This window comes from Balaenoptera musculus, chromosome 8 (assembly GCF_009873245.2).
Source record: "Balaenoptera musculus isolate JJ_BM4_2016_0621 chromosome 8, mBalMus1.pri.v3, whole genome shotgun sequence".
NCBI classification, from domain to species: Eukaryota; Metazoa; Chordata; class Mammalia; order Artiodactyla; family Balaenopteridae; genus Balaenoptera; species Balaenoptera musculus.
In genome coordinates, this window is record NC_045792.1 from 23,158,296 (window position 1) to 23,174,320 (window position 16,025).

General features: G+C 35.8%; 1 protein-coding gene across 4 annotated transcripts in view; it reads left to right on the forward strand.

The window, feature by feature from the left end:
* Window positions 1-16,025, forward strand: part of BCO2 (beta-carotene oxygenase 2) — a 57,008-nt gene that overhangs the window by 27,185 nt on the left and 13,798 nt on the right. For all 4 annotated transcript variants that reach the window (XM_036862094.1, XM_036862095.1, XM_036862097.1 and 1 more), the window contains 5 exons: window positions 6,249-6,460; window positions 6,649-6,764; window positions 8,172-8,274; window positions 13,195-13,323; window positions 14,621-14,781. In XM_036862094.1, coding sequence (XP_036717989.1) covers window positions 6,249-6,460; window positions 6,649-6,764; window positions 8,172-8,274; window positions 13,195-13,323; window positions 14,621-14,781 — 721 coding nt within the window. The remainder of the gene's footprint in view (window positions 1-6,248; window positions 6,461-6,648; window positions 6,765-8,171; window positions 8,275-13,194; window positions 13,324-14,620; window positions 14,782-16,025) is intronic.

Here is a 16,025-nt window from a genome sequence, read left to right on the forward strand (position 1 = left end):
GCTGCTGTCTTCCCCACCTCCCCATCTCCCCACAGAGGTACCTACTCCTGCCTCTCATCATCATCAGAGGAAGTGGCCCTCTTCCCTCCTCATTCATGCTCCTCCCCTTGTATCTGTTTCTCCTTCACTAACCCCTCATCTCAGCCTGCAAATGTCCTCTCATCCTAAGAAAACCCTCATTCCTTCCCACCTTCCTCTCCAGCAAATACCCTCTTTCCTCCTCTCACTGTTTCTGTTTTCCTGCTTACTGAGGTCTTCTCAGTTCACTGCCATCTGACTTTTCACCCCACCGTGCTATGCTATCAGTTCTCAGAAAGGTCACCAAAGCCTGTTAAATATTAAATGAAATGGGTTTTCCAGTCCTCAGCCTGACTTTTCTACAGCATTTGACCTTTTTGACCACCCGTCTTAACATTCTCTGGTCCTGGATTCCCACATAACACTTTCTCTTGATTCTTCTTCTGTCTCTCTGATTGCATGTTTTAAAATAATTTTTTTTGCTGCTCACTTCACTGCCCCTTTGATGTTGATATTCCCCAGCCTCTGACCTGAGCATTCCCTCCTTTTCTCTCATTGTATGTTTTCTTTGCTATAGTAGAAATAATACATTCTTTAGAATAAGATGGGGTGGGTTCAGATTTCATTTTCACCACTTATCAGCACTATGATCTTGAGCAAGGTTTCCCATATGAAAAATGGGGCTAATAAAATCGATTTTAATGACTGGATATGATGATTAAAGGAGATAATGCATACAAAGTGCTTCATTCAGTGGCTGACAGGGATGGGCACTCAGTACATTTTCATTCTCCTCTTTCCCTCAGTGCCCTCTCTCTCCACTCCCTTTCCTGCCAAATAACTTCTCATGGTTCACCTTACTTTTGGAGGTGTTGTAGATCCCAGGATTTGGAGTCAGCACTGGGTTGAGATCCTTGTTCTGCCACTTACCTGTCCTGTGACCCTGGGCTTGTTGTTGCTCTGAACCGTGGTTTCCACATCTGTAATATGGTAATAGTAGTTCCACATCTCTAATCAATGTGAAGGGGGGGATAAATATTTATATATTTGACCCTTGAACAACTTGGGGGTTAGGGGCGCCAGCCCTCTGCATAGTGGGAAAACTGTGTATAACTTATAGTCAGCCCTTTTTACCCATGGTTGCTTCACATCTGTGGTTCTGCATCAACCAACTGCAGATCATGTAGTACCACAGTATCTACTACTGAAAAAATCTGTGTATAAGTGGACCCATGCAGTTCAAACTCATGTTGTTCAAGGGTCAACTGTATACACACACCATATATATATATATATATACATATATATATATATATATGTGTATATATATATATATATGTATATGTATATGTATATATAAAGATGTGGTGAAGTGCCCAGCACAGTACCTGGCATGTAGTAAGTGCTCAGTAGATGGTGTTATTATCCCATTTGCACCTATGGCTATGTCTGTCACACAGAGATGCTCTCAAATATCTCTCTCCCACCCCACACCCATCTCTTGTGCTCTAGACCTGTATTTTCCCAACTGGCTGTGGAACATCTCTACTCTGATGTTTTGCAAACGGCTCAGACCCTTGTTCAAAACTGAACTGTTTGCTTTTCCCCAATACTTGCTCTTCATGTATTCTCTGTCTCAGTTAAAGCATCACCATCCATTCAGGTGTGACTTTTGGACTCTCTTTTTGTCACTGCCTACCTCCTGTCAGTCATCTCTGACTTATTTCTGCTATTTGTTCCTTTCTAACTGTACTGCTTCAGTTTAGTCTCTTATCTTTTCTCACTTGTATTATTGCCTGAATGCTCCTCTTTCTGTCCCATATTCTACTCTATGTCCAGAGTGACCTTCTTAAGATACAAGTCTCACAGTTTCACTTTCCTGTTCCAAAACTTCATGCTTTCCTGTTGAAGTTCTTTAAGCCTTAAATTTAAGTGCTGGTAGGTCTTGTGCTGACCTGTTTCTCTATCATCATCACCTGCCACTGACGGCTCTGTCTACACACTAATTTGTTTACTGGCTATTCCTCCAAGATACCATATGCCTTCAGGCTCTTCCTTTTTTTTAAAAATTTTTATTACCTCTCACTAGGATACCCTTCTACTCTTCTCCAATTGGCAAACATCCTTAAAGAACCAACCAAATGTCTTCTTTCCTCTTGATCGTTCCCTGATAACCTCATCCTTCCATCCTGTTGCTCCTGTGCATAGGTAACGTTTTTTAACACTTCTCCATTGTTGCAGTAATCATTTTGTATTATAGTTATTTATATGCCTGTAATTGCTGGGCTTGGACAATGCCTGGCAGATAGTAGGGACTCAAAAAATGTTGGTTGATTTGAATAAATGAATGAATAGAATGACAGGGTCTAGAAGGATCTTGTGAGATGGAATCTAACAAGTTAAAATTTATTAAAGGTAAATATGGATCAAGAAAACCAGTTATTACAATAATGAAGATGGAAGAGATTGGTTTAACAGCAGAGTGTGTTAAAAATTAGGGGTTTTGCTTGACAGCTCAGTGCAAGTCAGCAATTTGAGGTGGTAACAAATAAAAACAAGAAAGAAAGAAAAGAATATGAAATATCTTAAATGAGGAAGCTGAGTGTCTGAGTTTATACACAGAGTATTGTGTTTGGCTCTACGTATCATGATTTTATTGGGATTTAGACCAGAATAACAATAATTATTGAAACTATTTTGTTTTGAATGTTTTTTGATAAAAAAGTTACCAAAATAGAGTGAGAAACCACTAGCTAACGTATCAAGGAAAAAGGGAGAAAGCAATGACAATGAAGGAATTCCCTGGCGGTCCAGTGGTTAGGACTCTGCACTTCCATTGCAGGGGACACGGGTTCAATCCCTGGTCAGGGAACTAAGATCCCACAAGCCGCATGGTGTGGCCAAAAAAAAAAAGAAAAATAGAAAAGAAAAAAAAAAAGAAAAGAAGAAAAGAAAGAAATGACAATGAAAAAGAAGCCATTGAAACAGATAAAAAATTATAGAAGATTTTGTGGGCCTCTATGCAAATACATTTGAAAACCTCAAGGAAATGGATAATTCCCTGAGGAAATACAGAATACCAAAATTGATAGAGGTAGAAAGTTTAAACAGACCAATTTCTGTAGAAGAAAACAAGAAACTTATTGTGAAACTGCTTCTTAAAAAAAGCACTAGGGGGCTTCCCTGGTGGTGCAGTGGTTGAGAATCCGCCTGCCAATGCAGGGGACACGGGTTCGAGCCCTGGTCTGGGAAGATCCCACATGCTGCGGAGCAACTGGGCCCGTGAGCCACAACTACTGAGCCTGCGCGTCTGGAGCCTGTGCTCCGCAACAAGAGAGGCTGCGATAGTGAGACGCCCGCGCACTGCGATGAGGAGTGGCCCCCGCTCGCCGCAGCTAGAGAGAGCCCTCACACAGAAACGAAGACCCAACACAGCCAAAAATAAAAATAAAATAAATAAATAAATTTATAAAAAAAAAAAAAGCACTAGGCCCAGATTATTTCACAGGGAAATTCTACCAAACCTTCAAATATCAGATAGTTTCAGTGCTCTATAGATTATTTTAAAGGATTGAAAATGAAGAGAAGTTTCCCACTTTTTATGAAGCAAGTATAATATTGATATCTATACATGATAAAGTTGTTACAAAAAAGAAGACAATTATTCATATTATTTATGAATATCCATAAAAAAGTACGAAATATATAGTACTAATATAATATAAATATTTTCTTAACAAACAGAATCCAACACTACATTAAACATATAATTCACTATGATCAAGTAGGATTAATTCCAAGAATGCAAGATGGGTTCATTATTTGGAAATCCATTACTGTCATATACCATATTAATAGATCTCAAGAAAAATAATCATAATCATAGTCATAATCATAATCTTCTCCATAAATGCTAACAAAATGTTTGTCAAAATTCAACATCCATTCCTCATAAAAATACTCAAGATAGTAGGACTTGATGGATACTTTCTTAACACGATTTTGTACATATATATATATACACACATACATACATATTTATATATGTATTTTATATATACATATATTTATATATGTGAGTATATGTGTGTGTATATATACATGTATACGTATATATACACGTATATATCTACACACAGATATAAATTAATATATTTTCATTTTAGTCCTAAAACCAGTAATATTAATTGGGAACCATTACAAGTTTTTTTCTAAAGCAGAAACAAGGAAAGGATGCCTACTATCTTCACTTCTATTTAACCAGATGTAGCCAATACAATTAGACTAAAGAAACTAATTAGAGGCACAGGGATTAGTAAAGTAAACCTGGAAAGCTGCAGAGAATTAATGACAAAATAACACAAACAAAAGGTGAGGTAACAGGATGTAAAATTAACATACTGAAATCACTAGCTTTCATATACACAAATAATAACCAGTTAGGGGGCATAATGGTAGGAACAAACCTCATTTAAAATAGCAACAAAGAAGAGTAAATGCTTAGAAATGAGTTTAACAAGAAATGTGCAAACTTTCAAACACTCCTAAAAGACACAATTAAATAGAAAGATCCTCTGTTCTTGAATAGGATGGATGATTCAACATCACAAACATGTCAGTTCTCCCTAAGTTAATTTTTAAATTTAATACAATCTTAATAAAAATTCCAGTTTTTAAAGGAAGTTAGACAAATGAATACTAAAGTTCATGTGGAAAAATAAATATGCAAGAATAGTCAAGAAAACACTAATAAAGAAAATTCTCAGAGAGGGGTGGGGACTAGCCCTATCAGATGTTAAAATATACTATAAAGACTCTATAATTAAAACATTGTGATATTGATGCATGAATGGACAAATAGACAAGTGATACAGAATAAAAAGCCCAGAAATGGACCCAAGAACTTTTGGAAATTGGGTTTGTAAACTCAATAAAATTGAGGGAGAAAGCAGTTTAAACATCCTCTCATATCAAAAATGATAAAGTTATAAAGATGTCATCTCAAATCACTGTGTAAAGAGGGCCTTAAAAAAAAAACCTTTATTTCCTGCAGCTTAAAAAAAATTGTGGTAAAAAACACATAAAATTTGCCAACTCAACCATATTTAAATGTACAGGTTAGTGTTGTGAAACAGATCTTCAGAACTTTTTCATCTTGAGAAACTGAAACTCTATACCCATTAAACAATAGCTCTCCATTTCCCCCTCCCCTGAGTCCCTGGTAACCACCATTCTACTTCCTGTTTCTGTGAGTTTGACTACTTTAGATATCTCATGTAAGTGCTATCATATAGTATTTGTCTTTTGTGACTGGCTTATTTCATTTAGATGGTGTCCTTAAGGTTTATCCATGTTATAGCATGTGACAGAATTTCTTTCCTTTTTAAGGCTGTGTAATATACCGTTGTATGTTAAATTTTGTTTATCCCATTCTTCAGCTGATGGATGCTTGGGTTGTTTCCACCTTTTGGTTATTGTAAATAATGCTGCTGTAAGATGGGTGTACAAATATCTCTTTGAATCCCTGCTTTCAAGACCATAGCCTTTTAAGACAAGCCTTTAAGAGAAGACCAAGCCTTTTAGCTTGTTATTCATGCTGAAGGCATTAAGCATTCAATCTGTCAAGCATATGAGAGAAAAGACTAAATAATGTTAAACCCTTTTAAAAGCAAAGCACAAACTTTTCCTTACAGTGTTTTGATGTTCCATCATTTAGACACATCATTTCTATAGTATAATTATATGGACAAAAATGATTATCCAGTAAAGACAGTCATCTTACTTGCTTACTTTAGCATAGTTTTGATAAACTTGAAAAAATTTTAAATAAATAGAAAATGTAATATGTATAAGATATGAAGATAACTATCTCTAAAAATTTTGGAATCCATTTTAATTTGAGAAATATCAAGCATTCCATATGCTGATATCTTGGCTATAGGTTAAAGACAGAATTATCTTAGGCGTCACCAGCTTAGGGTTTTTATTTAGCCCTCTGATGTGTGAGCTTTTTGATAAGGGGTAAGGGTCAAGAGAATGTAAGTTGCTCTTTCATTGTTATACTCCAGGATATACTCAAAAACTATCAACCCTTAATTTCAAGTTCTTTGACTGAGCAGGTTCTGCTGGGAACCCATCCCATTTCCTTATTTCTGTATTTGAAATCTCTCATTTTGACCCCATGTTTATCTTCCTAATATTTATTTTTCTATTTTTGCTCCTGTTTAAAGGTACAATCACTGGTTTGATGGAATGGCTTTACTTCACCAGTTCAAGGTGGAGAAGGGCACAGTGACATACAGGAGCAAGTTTCTACAGAGTGATACATATAAGGCCAACAGTGTTCATGATCGAATTGTGATCTCGGAATTTGGCACATTGGCTCTCCCTGATCCATGCAAGAATGTTTTTGAACGTTTCATGTCAAAATTTGAACTGCCTGGTAAGCAGCCTTTAATATGCTCAGAATTTGCTGGGGATAGTGATGATTCTTTAAATTATTATGATATATGTCGATCTATATAAATATGAATATTGAAATATATATATTTTTGATATGAGAGGATGTTTAAACTGCTTTCTCCCTTGAGAAAGTTGTGGTGTTTAAATAAGTCTGGGGTTTGATTTCAGCAATTACTGACAACACCAATGTCAACTATGTGCAGTACAAGGGTGATTACTACATTAGTACGGAAACCAACTTCATGAATAAAGTGGACATTGAAACCCTGGAAAAAACAGAAAAGGTAAAATATAGGTTAAAAATGAATATAATAAACCCTAAAATTTCTCTCCATTCAAAATACTTTTTAGAGTAGCTAATATCTGAAGAAAAAATTGGATCCTTAAACAAAATCAAAGTTACCCACTGATTCACGTCATTGTGTACCCTCTGTCCTGGTTAGAATGGCCTGTGGGGTTGGGGTTTTCCTTAAAGATAGTTCTAGACTTCTTCTTCCTTAGTCCTAATGTCTGAAGGCTAGGGCTAAGGAGAAATAGAGTAGTACAGACTTATTTTTTTTAATCTTTTTTTTAAACATCTTTATTGGAGTATAATTGTTTTACAATGTTGTTTTAGTTTCTGCTGTATAACTCAGTGAATCAGCTATATGCATACGTATATCCCCATATCCCCTCCCTCTTGCGTCTCCCTCCCACCCTCCCTATCCCACTCCTCTAGGTGGTTGCAAAGCATCGAGCTGATCTCCCTGTGCTATGCAGCTGCTTCCTACTAGCTATCTATTTTACATTTGGTAGTGTATATATGTACATGCCACTCTCTCACTTCGTCCCAGCTTACCCTTCCCCCTCCCCGTGTCCTCAAGTCCATTCTCTACAGCTGTGTCTTTATTCCTGTCCTGCCTCTAGGTTCATCAGAACCATTTTTTTTTTTTTTTAGATTCCTTATATATGTGTTAGCATATGGTATTTGTTTTTCTCTTTCTGACTTACTTCACTCTGTATGACAGATTCTATGTCCATCTACCTCGCCAGAAATAACTCAGTTTCGTTTCTTTTTATGGCTGAGTAATATTCCATTGTATATATGTGCCACATCTTCTTTATCCATTCATCTCTTGATCCATTAGGTTGCTACCATATGACCCAGCAATCCCACTACTGGACATATATCCTGAGAAAACCATAATTCAAAAAGAGTCATGTACCACAATGTTCATTGCAGCACTATTTACAATAGTCAGACTTATTTTTGCTAATTCATTTTCTGCCTAGCTACAGGTAGAACTGGACTGGAGATTATCTAGACCCATACTGCCTTCACGTTACACATTAATTAAAGATAAAATAAAACTTTGGGCCAAAATTTTAATTTTAATTCTTATTCTTTTGAACTTTCCTGTGATCTTGTGATCTTGGGCAAAAAAAAAAATTCGTACTGGATAATCATTTTTGTCCATTTTTTGTTGTTGGTGGTGGTAGAGTTTTTGTTTGGTTTTGTTGTTCTTTGGTCTTAGTTTCTTTTTCTTTAGTAGGAAAAATAATTTTTATTTCTCAGAGGTGAGACATTAGGGCTTAAACTGTAGTTTTTATATCTTATTTTAAAAATATTTGACACATCCCTACTGTCTATGCATATAAATAGAGATCTGCCCATGTAATATTTAAGTCTCTATATGGTCTTAAATTTGCAGGTAGACTGGAGCAAATTTATTGCTGTGAATGGAGCAACTGCACATCCTCATTATGACAAAGATGGAACAGCATACAACATGGGGAACTCCTATGGGCAACATGGTAAAGTTGGGATGGGGGTCTTTTAAAAAATAATTGGGAGTTAACTATCCTCCCACAATTCCATTATGGCCAAGATGTTAACATATATGAAACTTCATTTGAAAGGTTGAGAAAGAAATCTCCGAAGTAGCATTACTGAACTTAAAATATATAATTTATAATTAAGTTCTGTGGTCTTTTTGCACATATGCTTGGAAGCTGATTTTCTATTTGATCTTTTCAGCATGACTCACATTTTTATGTTCCATTATGCTTTTTGGCTCACAAGCATTATAGGGATGAGTAATGTATTTTTCAAACTTGAATTTTTAGGAAGTACCATATTGTAAGTATAAGAAATTTAGAATGCTACAGCAAAGAGATATAGAGAAGGTATACTGTATATTACATAGGAAGGAATTTATTATTACTATGGGAGTAATACACTACAAAGTAAGTTAAGGTTAAAGTTTGGTTGCATTCACAACCACTTACATCACATCTCTTTCCTGGTCATTCATATACTTCCCCAGCTGCCTATTAATCTGTTCCAGAAGGTTCTAATGGCTAATAACGATAACCAGCATTTATTGAGTGCCTAGTATGTGCTGGTGTTAACTTTTTTCCATATATTTTCTCATTTAATCTTTATAAAAGTCTCTGAGAAAGGTACTATTATTTTTATTTTTAAAAAATTGAAGTATAGTTGATTTACAATGTTGTGTTAGTTTCTGGTATACAGCAAAGTGATTCAGTTACATATATATGTATATATATATTCTTTTCCATTATGGTTTATTACAGGATATCGAACATAGTTCCCTGTGTTATACAGTACAACCTTGTTGTTTATTTTATATATAGTAGTTTGTATCTGCTAATCCCAAACTCCTAATTTATTCCTCACCCCTTTCCCCTTTGGCAACCATAAGTTTGTTTTCTATGTCTGTCAGTCTATTTCTGTTTCGTAAGGAAGTTCATTTGTATCATGTTTTAGATTCCACATATAAGTGATATCGTATGATATTTGTCTTTCTCTGTCTGTCTTACTTAACTTAGTATGATAATCTGTAGGTCTATCCATGGCATTAAGAAAGGCTGTTATTACCCCCATTTTATAGACAAGGGCAGTGAACCTTGAGAAGATTTAAGATGCTTGCTTAGGCAAGCTTCAAGTGTCTAGTCTGAGTAACACACAAAAACTTGCTACTAGTCACTCCATTAGATCATCTTAATTATTTATCACTGACTACAGAGGAGTCTCTCAAGGCATGCACATTCATTATCCTGTACCCAAGTACACATCTCTCTCTCTGTTTGAAAAGGAATGTGTAAGTATAAGCATTAGAAGTTTCTGACTATCTTAGCTGTCAATCTGTCATCTATAACCTACGAATCTTTTGTATGGGTTAACTTTTGAATAGGTTAATATATACCTGTGGTAAGTAATTGACTTTGTGGGTTGTTCATCTCTACCTCTCCATATTTACACGTATGAGTGTATATGAAAATGAATACTGCAGGTTTGCTTTTTACCAGCTCAAGAAGAGTTAGGATACCCTGGAAACTTCATCACTCAGCCCTCTCTCTTCTTTGTTACCCGACCTCAGGTTGGGATGTATTCTTCAAAGCTGTTATAGGAGACAGCAAACATCTTTTTAGGTAAAATCTTTCAGCAAATGGGTAAACTGACTCAGCAATATTTTGTCCATGCATCTTATTTGATCATAAAAAAAATTCATTTCTTAATAAATTAACTCTAATACCCAAGTAGATAACTTTGTAACTAGTTCATAATATGAGAAATACTGTTTAACCATTCTTAATTATTTTTCTAAAATAAATAGTCATTAGATCAGTGATTCTCAGCCTTTAGAGCACCTAAAAACCATCTGGAATGCTTCCTAGCAATGTAGATCACTGGGCTTCATCTTCAGAGATTCTGGTTCACTAGACCTGAAAAAGGGTTAAGAGTCTGCATTGTAACTACACTTTCACTCCTTATCTTGGTACATTTTAACAAGATCTCCAGGTGATTTTGGTGCAAGTGGCCCATGAATCTTTGAGAAACCTTGCCACCAATCATCAGAGGCTGTGCTTGTTATTTTGCCTCAATTTGATGTTTATACAAAGTCCTGAAGAGTCTCCCAGAGTTAGGCTCACAGTATTGGGCAGGTCATTCCTCTAGGCATTCAGTTCTCTGCTGGGTGTTTCCTGAGTGTCTGTCTGCTTTGCTCATGCCTTCAAGACTTGAAGTTAGGACAGTTCATTAACTAGTAGTGTTCAAATTTAGTGAATTGAGTAATTGTCACTTAATCCAATTGCTGAGACAGGAAATTTTTCTCTTGATCTTCTAATCTCAGCTAAAACTGGATTTACTTCTTTTTTCTTACTTGATTATTTGGTTCAGTGAGGAATTTTTAAACTGGAACGCAAATGTACATGTAGCTGCAGGGAACTCTACTAGATAGTATGCGTTTGGGGGAAATTTAGTGATTTTCTTTGTAAATAAAGTGCTTGCTAATAATTTCTACCTTTCCAGGTATTTTAAAAAGGCTTTTTAAAATTAAAAAAAAAAATCCTCTAAACATTAATCCAGCTAGTTTTAAGTACTAATTTAAAATACATAAACAGTTAGACAGTAGTATGGTATTCTTGGAACTCTAGAGTTTGTCTTTCATTTCTTTTATAACTCATCACTGTATAAAGCATGGTGTTTTATTTATAATTGGTTCTCAAAACATATAATGTCCTAACCTAGACCTCTCCATCAGTTGCTTACTCAGTGTTTTTACTAAGATGTCTGATAGATGTTACAAAATTAATTTGTTTAAAACCAAACTCTTGATCTTTCCCTCTAAACTTTCTCTGCTTAAAATGTTCCCTATCTCAGTTGATGGTAACTCTGTCCTTCCACTTGCTTAAGATGATAACTTTGGAATCATTTTTTATACCTCTCTTACATCCACATCTAATGGGTCAAAAAGTAATTTAAGTAATGCCTTCAAAATATATCAAAAATCCGACTACCTCATATCACCTCCATTGCCACCACTCTGGTTTAGGCCACCATTCTTTCTCATTTGAATTATTGTAGTAGCTTCTTAACTAGTCTCGTTACTTCCCCCCTTGCCCCACTTCAGTTTATTCTTAGCATATCAGCCAGTTATCCTTTTAACCCACCCCACCTCATCTAGAATTTTCTCTTTGCTTACTATGGATAGGGCCACACTGGCCTCATTGCTCTTTTTTTTTTTTAATTTTATTTATTTATTTATTTATGGCTGTGTTGGGTCTTTGTTTCTGTGCGAGGGCTTTCTCTAGTTGTGGCAAGTGGGGGCCACTCTTCATCGCGGTGCGCGGGCCTTTCACTATTGGCCTCTCTTGTTGCGGAGCACAGGCTCCAGACGCACAGGCTCAGCAATTGTGGCTCATGGGCCTAGTCGCTCCGCGGCATGTGGGATCTTCCCAGACCAGGGCTCGAACCCGTGTCCCCTGCATTGGCAGGCAGATTCTCAACCACTGCGCCACCAGGGAAGCCCAGCCTCATTGCTCATATTTGAACACTCCAAACTTATTCTTGGCTGAGAATCTTTGCATCTGATCTTCTCTCCACCTGAAATGCATTTCTCCCAGATATCCTCAAGGCTCTCTTCCTCACTTCCTTCAGGTCTTTACTCAAATGTCACCTTCTTAGTGAAACCTTCCCAGACCACCATAATTAAAATTGCAAACAGTAGCCCCCATCCTTATACACTCACTTCTAATCCCCATTCCCTGGTTTATTTCTCAATATAGTTCTTCTCATCATCTGATGCATTATATTTTTACTTATTGTATGATTTTTTTAGAATTTGAGCTTTATAAATGAAGAGCCTTTTGTCTATTTTGTACACTGCTGTATACAAGTGTCTAGGATATGGTACTTAGGACTCTTACAAGAGTGCCTAGAACATAGTTGACACTCAGTAAGTAGTTGCTGATAATGAGTAGGGAACTGTATGGTTATCTTGTTCCAAAGGAAGCTTAGTGATTGTGAAGTTCTATAAGTTACCTAAGTTCTTCAGGACCTACATTGGCACTTCTAACACCAGGAAGATAATTCAATATGACCTCAATATTTGTTCATTCATTGAGTGACTTAACAAACATATGTTGTTAATCTGTCAGTAGTATTTATAGTGTACGTACTAAATGCCAAGTCATTGTTTGGTACTGAATATGCAAAGATGTATCAGACACAATTCCTGCTCCAGAAGAGCTCAGTCTACTAGGAAACAGATAAATAAGCAGAAAATTATAGTACAATGAGATAAGTACTATGACAGTATAGGATATAATTAAAGCATAAAGGAGGGGCACCAAGTACCTTTGGGTGGGGAAGAGTCAGGAAAGGCTACTTGAGGAGTGGGTACCTGAGTTGATTCTTGAGGAAGTAGTAATAGTCAGATGAATGATTGCATGAATGAATGTTGATGAGACAGGATGAGATGGGACCCAAAGTGACCCCAGGGATCTAGAAGACTGAAAGGAAGGAGTTGGACATAGGTACAAATGGAGATTGTAGTTTTTGGAGCTGGGGAGTGGGAAGAAGGACAAATAGAATTTGAGGATATTCCTGGCTGCTACCTTATCTTTTCCTATGAAGCTGGGATTGAGTTCATCTTCAGAGAGCTAGAGGGGAACCATTTGTGGACATTAAAATACAATAGCTGTTGGATGATTACTTTGTGTATGATGTTTCAAAACGTTAGCTAATACCTTTTATAAAGTTAATATATTTTTTGTATCCAAGTCTTTGAAATAACCCTTTATGAAATATGGGTGTCATACATATTGTATAAATTTCTTAACTGCTTTTGCCTAGTTCACAAGTGCAAGGGTTATCTTTTTTCTTAAAGTGAATGTAAAACAGTTAAGACAGGACTTTCCATTTTCCAGGCTCTTGCTATAATGTTATTCGCGTTCCTCCGGAGAAAGTAGACCTTGGGGAGACAATCCATGGAGCCCAGGTGATATGTTCTATTGCTTCTGCAGAGAGGATGAAACCTTCTTACTACCACAGCTTTGGTGAGCCCAAAGATAAGACAAATTTTAATGGGGCCTGCCTTAAAGTAACTGTTGCAGAGGGACAAATTTTGACAAGTACTCTGTTAATACAGTTTATTAGAGTATGGTGATAAGAGACCAAGGTTGCATTTTAATGCCAATTAAGTTTATTCTGTTTAGTCACATACTTCTTACCCTAGCCAACTGACTGATTGAAAACATATTTTAATACAAGCAATTACTAAAAAATTAATTGGAAACACCAATTAATTTTTAAGTTTTTAATTAATTGACTGCTCTAGGAAATAGTTGTCAGTTTAAGAAATCATTGGTCCCTTCCCAGCACATTGAGTCAGGCTGAGATTTAGTCACCCAGCACTAACTCCACTTCAGTTCTCTATGGAGAACAGCCTCTCCCTTCATCCCCCTGCTCCAGGATGACACAATGAGTAACCTCTAGTCATAGAAATCAGTCTCTTTGGTTGTTTTATATTATGTTATATGTCATTGAATATCTAAATACAAAGTAAAAAAAAAAACATTTATGCATGTTTCCACAACAGAGACTATGGACTTTGGGTGATTGTGATGTGTCAATGTAGGTTCATCAGTTGTAACAAATGGACCACTCTGGTGGAGGAAATTGATAATGTGGAGGCTGTGCGTGTTTGGGGACAGGTGGTATATGGGGAATCTCTGTACCTTCCCCTCGATTTTGTTGTGAGCCTAAAACTGCTCCAAAATATAAAGTCTTAATTAAAAAAATAATTTGACCATAAAAAATTGACAGAATTCAATATTTTAGGTAACTTTAAAGACCACAAATAATAATCATACAGGAAAGACCTTGATTATATTTTGAGGGAGGCAATTCATATTCCAGGTAGATTGATTCAGCTTTTTCTCAGAATATTTATCTTCTGCATCCTAAACCTTTATAGCCAATCTGCTCCTGGATTGTTACCTCCAGTATAAATAGCAAAAGGATTAAGGAATACAGGTCTAGATCATAAATGACACTTTAATGTAATGCTTCTTTGTTCCTAAACCAAAACAATTTGACAAGAAAGAAAGAAAAAAAAAGACAAAAAGCAAGTTGAGGGCATTCAACCCAAGCTATTCTAAGCAGTTCCTGTTTTTATGTAGGAACAGAAAATATATATAGTAAAGCTGGGAAATGATGAAGAATTATTTCTGACTGGCATTTGTTTAGGTCAGCAGTAATGTGTCCAAGCCTTCAGACAAGTCCCCAAACTGTCACATTTCAGACAACTCTAGTTTGCCAAATAACATTTTATTGTTTGCTTGAACCTTTTAGGAATGACAAGGAACTACATTGTCTTCATTGAACAGCCTCTAAAGATGAATCTGTGGAAAATCATCACTTCTAAAATTCGGGGAAAGGCCTTTTCAGATGGAATAAGCTGGGAACCCCAGTATAATACACGGTTTCATGTGGTGGATAAGCACACTGGTCAGGTGGAGAATTTTGAGTGTATTTATTGTGAAAATGATTGGACATGAAGGCAAATTTCCATGTGATTGACTTTTGCCTTCACTGGGCATTACTTGCATAAGACACTCTTAATCAAGGATATTACCTTCTTCCATAATTAGGGCTAGTTATTTATTAATTAATACAGTGGATTTTGCATATTAGAAAATTGTAGGAAATGGTTTTATCCTTTAAATTATCTGATTCAATTAAAATGACATCTAGGAAATCCTTTTAGCATTTTAGCATGGATTTTTCCATATAATAATATTTGCTAAAGAGGATATTGTTCATGCAGAGGTCTTCTGTAACTTTTGCAGTGATATTTTTATTAGCTGCTTCTATGATTTCTTGATATGTAAGTATGATAATCCTACCAAAGTCTAAAGCATATTGGTTAAATATTTTTCTATATACTCCTGATTAATAACACTATTGTATTTGTCCACTTTTTAACCTCTCTAAAGAAATAGTATCCTAAATTTACTGTATCCTAATTTCATTACCAAAAAAATCCCATTTTAGTAATGAGTGCATTTTTCAAAGGATTAGTCACTTAATTTATCATAAATTCTTTTTTTTTTTTTTTTTTTTTTTTAGGGTTACAGACGATTTAATAATATACAAACACGTCATTTGAAAACTGGAGGAATGTGTGTCCTCGAGCAGCCCTGTGACACACACAGGTGTCTATTCAAACCTGTTTGTATTGCAAAGTGCAGGCTAATCTCTCTCCAATCATTCTTTTTTTTTTTTTTTTTTTCACACACACACACTGTATTTTATTTTTACAAGAGATAAATAGACTGACACCAAGCATTGTACATGGATGACCACAACAAAAGCAACAACGATTGCAATTACGAAACATGAAGCACACTCATACTATGTCATAATATTGACATTCAGTCCAGTAATCCTCCACTGTAACAGCTCCTTTACTTTGCAGTGAAAATTGATTTGTATATTCTTTGCCTCTGAGTCCTTGTGGGATTTTTTTTTTTTAATTCAGACAGAAAGTCACACAAATTATACTCATCCTCATCAGTTCACTCAGTCCCATGTAATTAATTTTTTTTTTCATCTTGATCTTTTGTTAGCACTTTTATGAGTTCATCAGTTTTTCATTAGAGTTCTGAAAATGCTTATTCATTCAGTTCAGCAGTACAGTCAGTTACCAGAAACCTGTACTTGTCAGAGTCTTTTCCATGAATTTCTTGAAGATGAA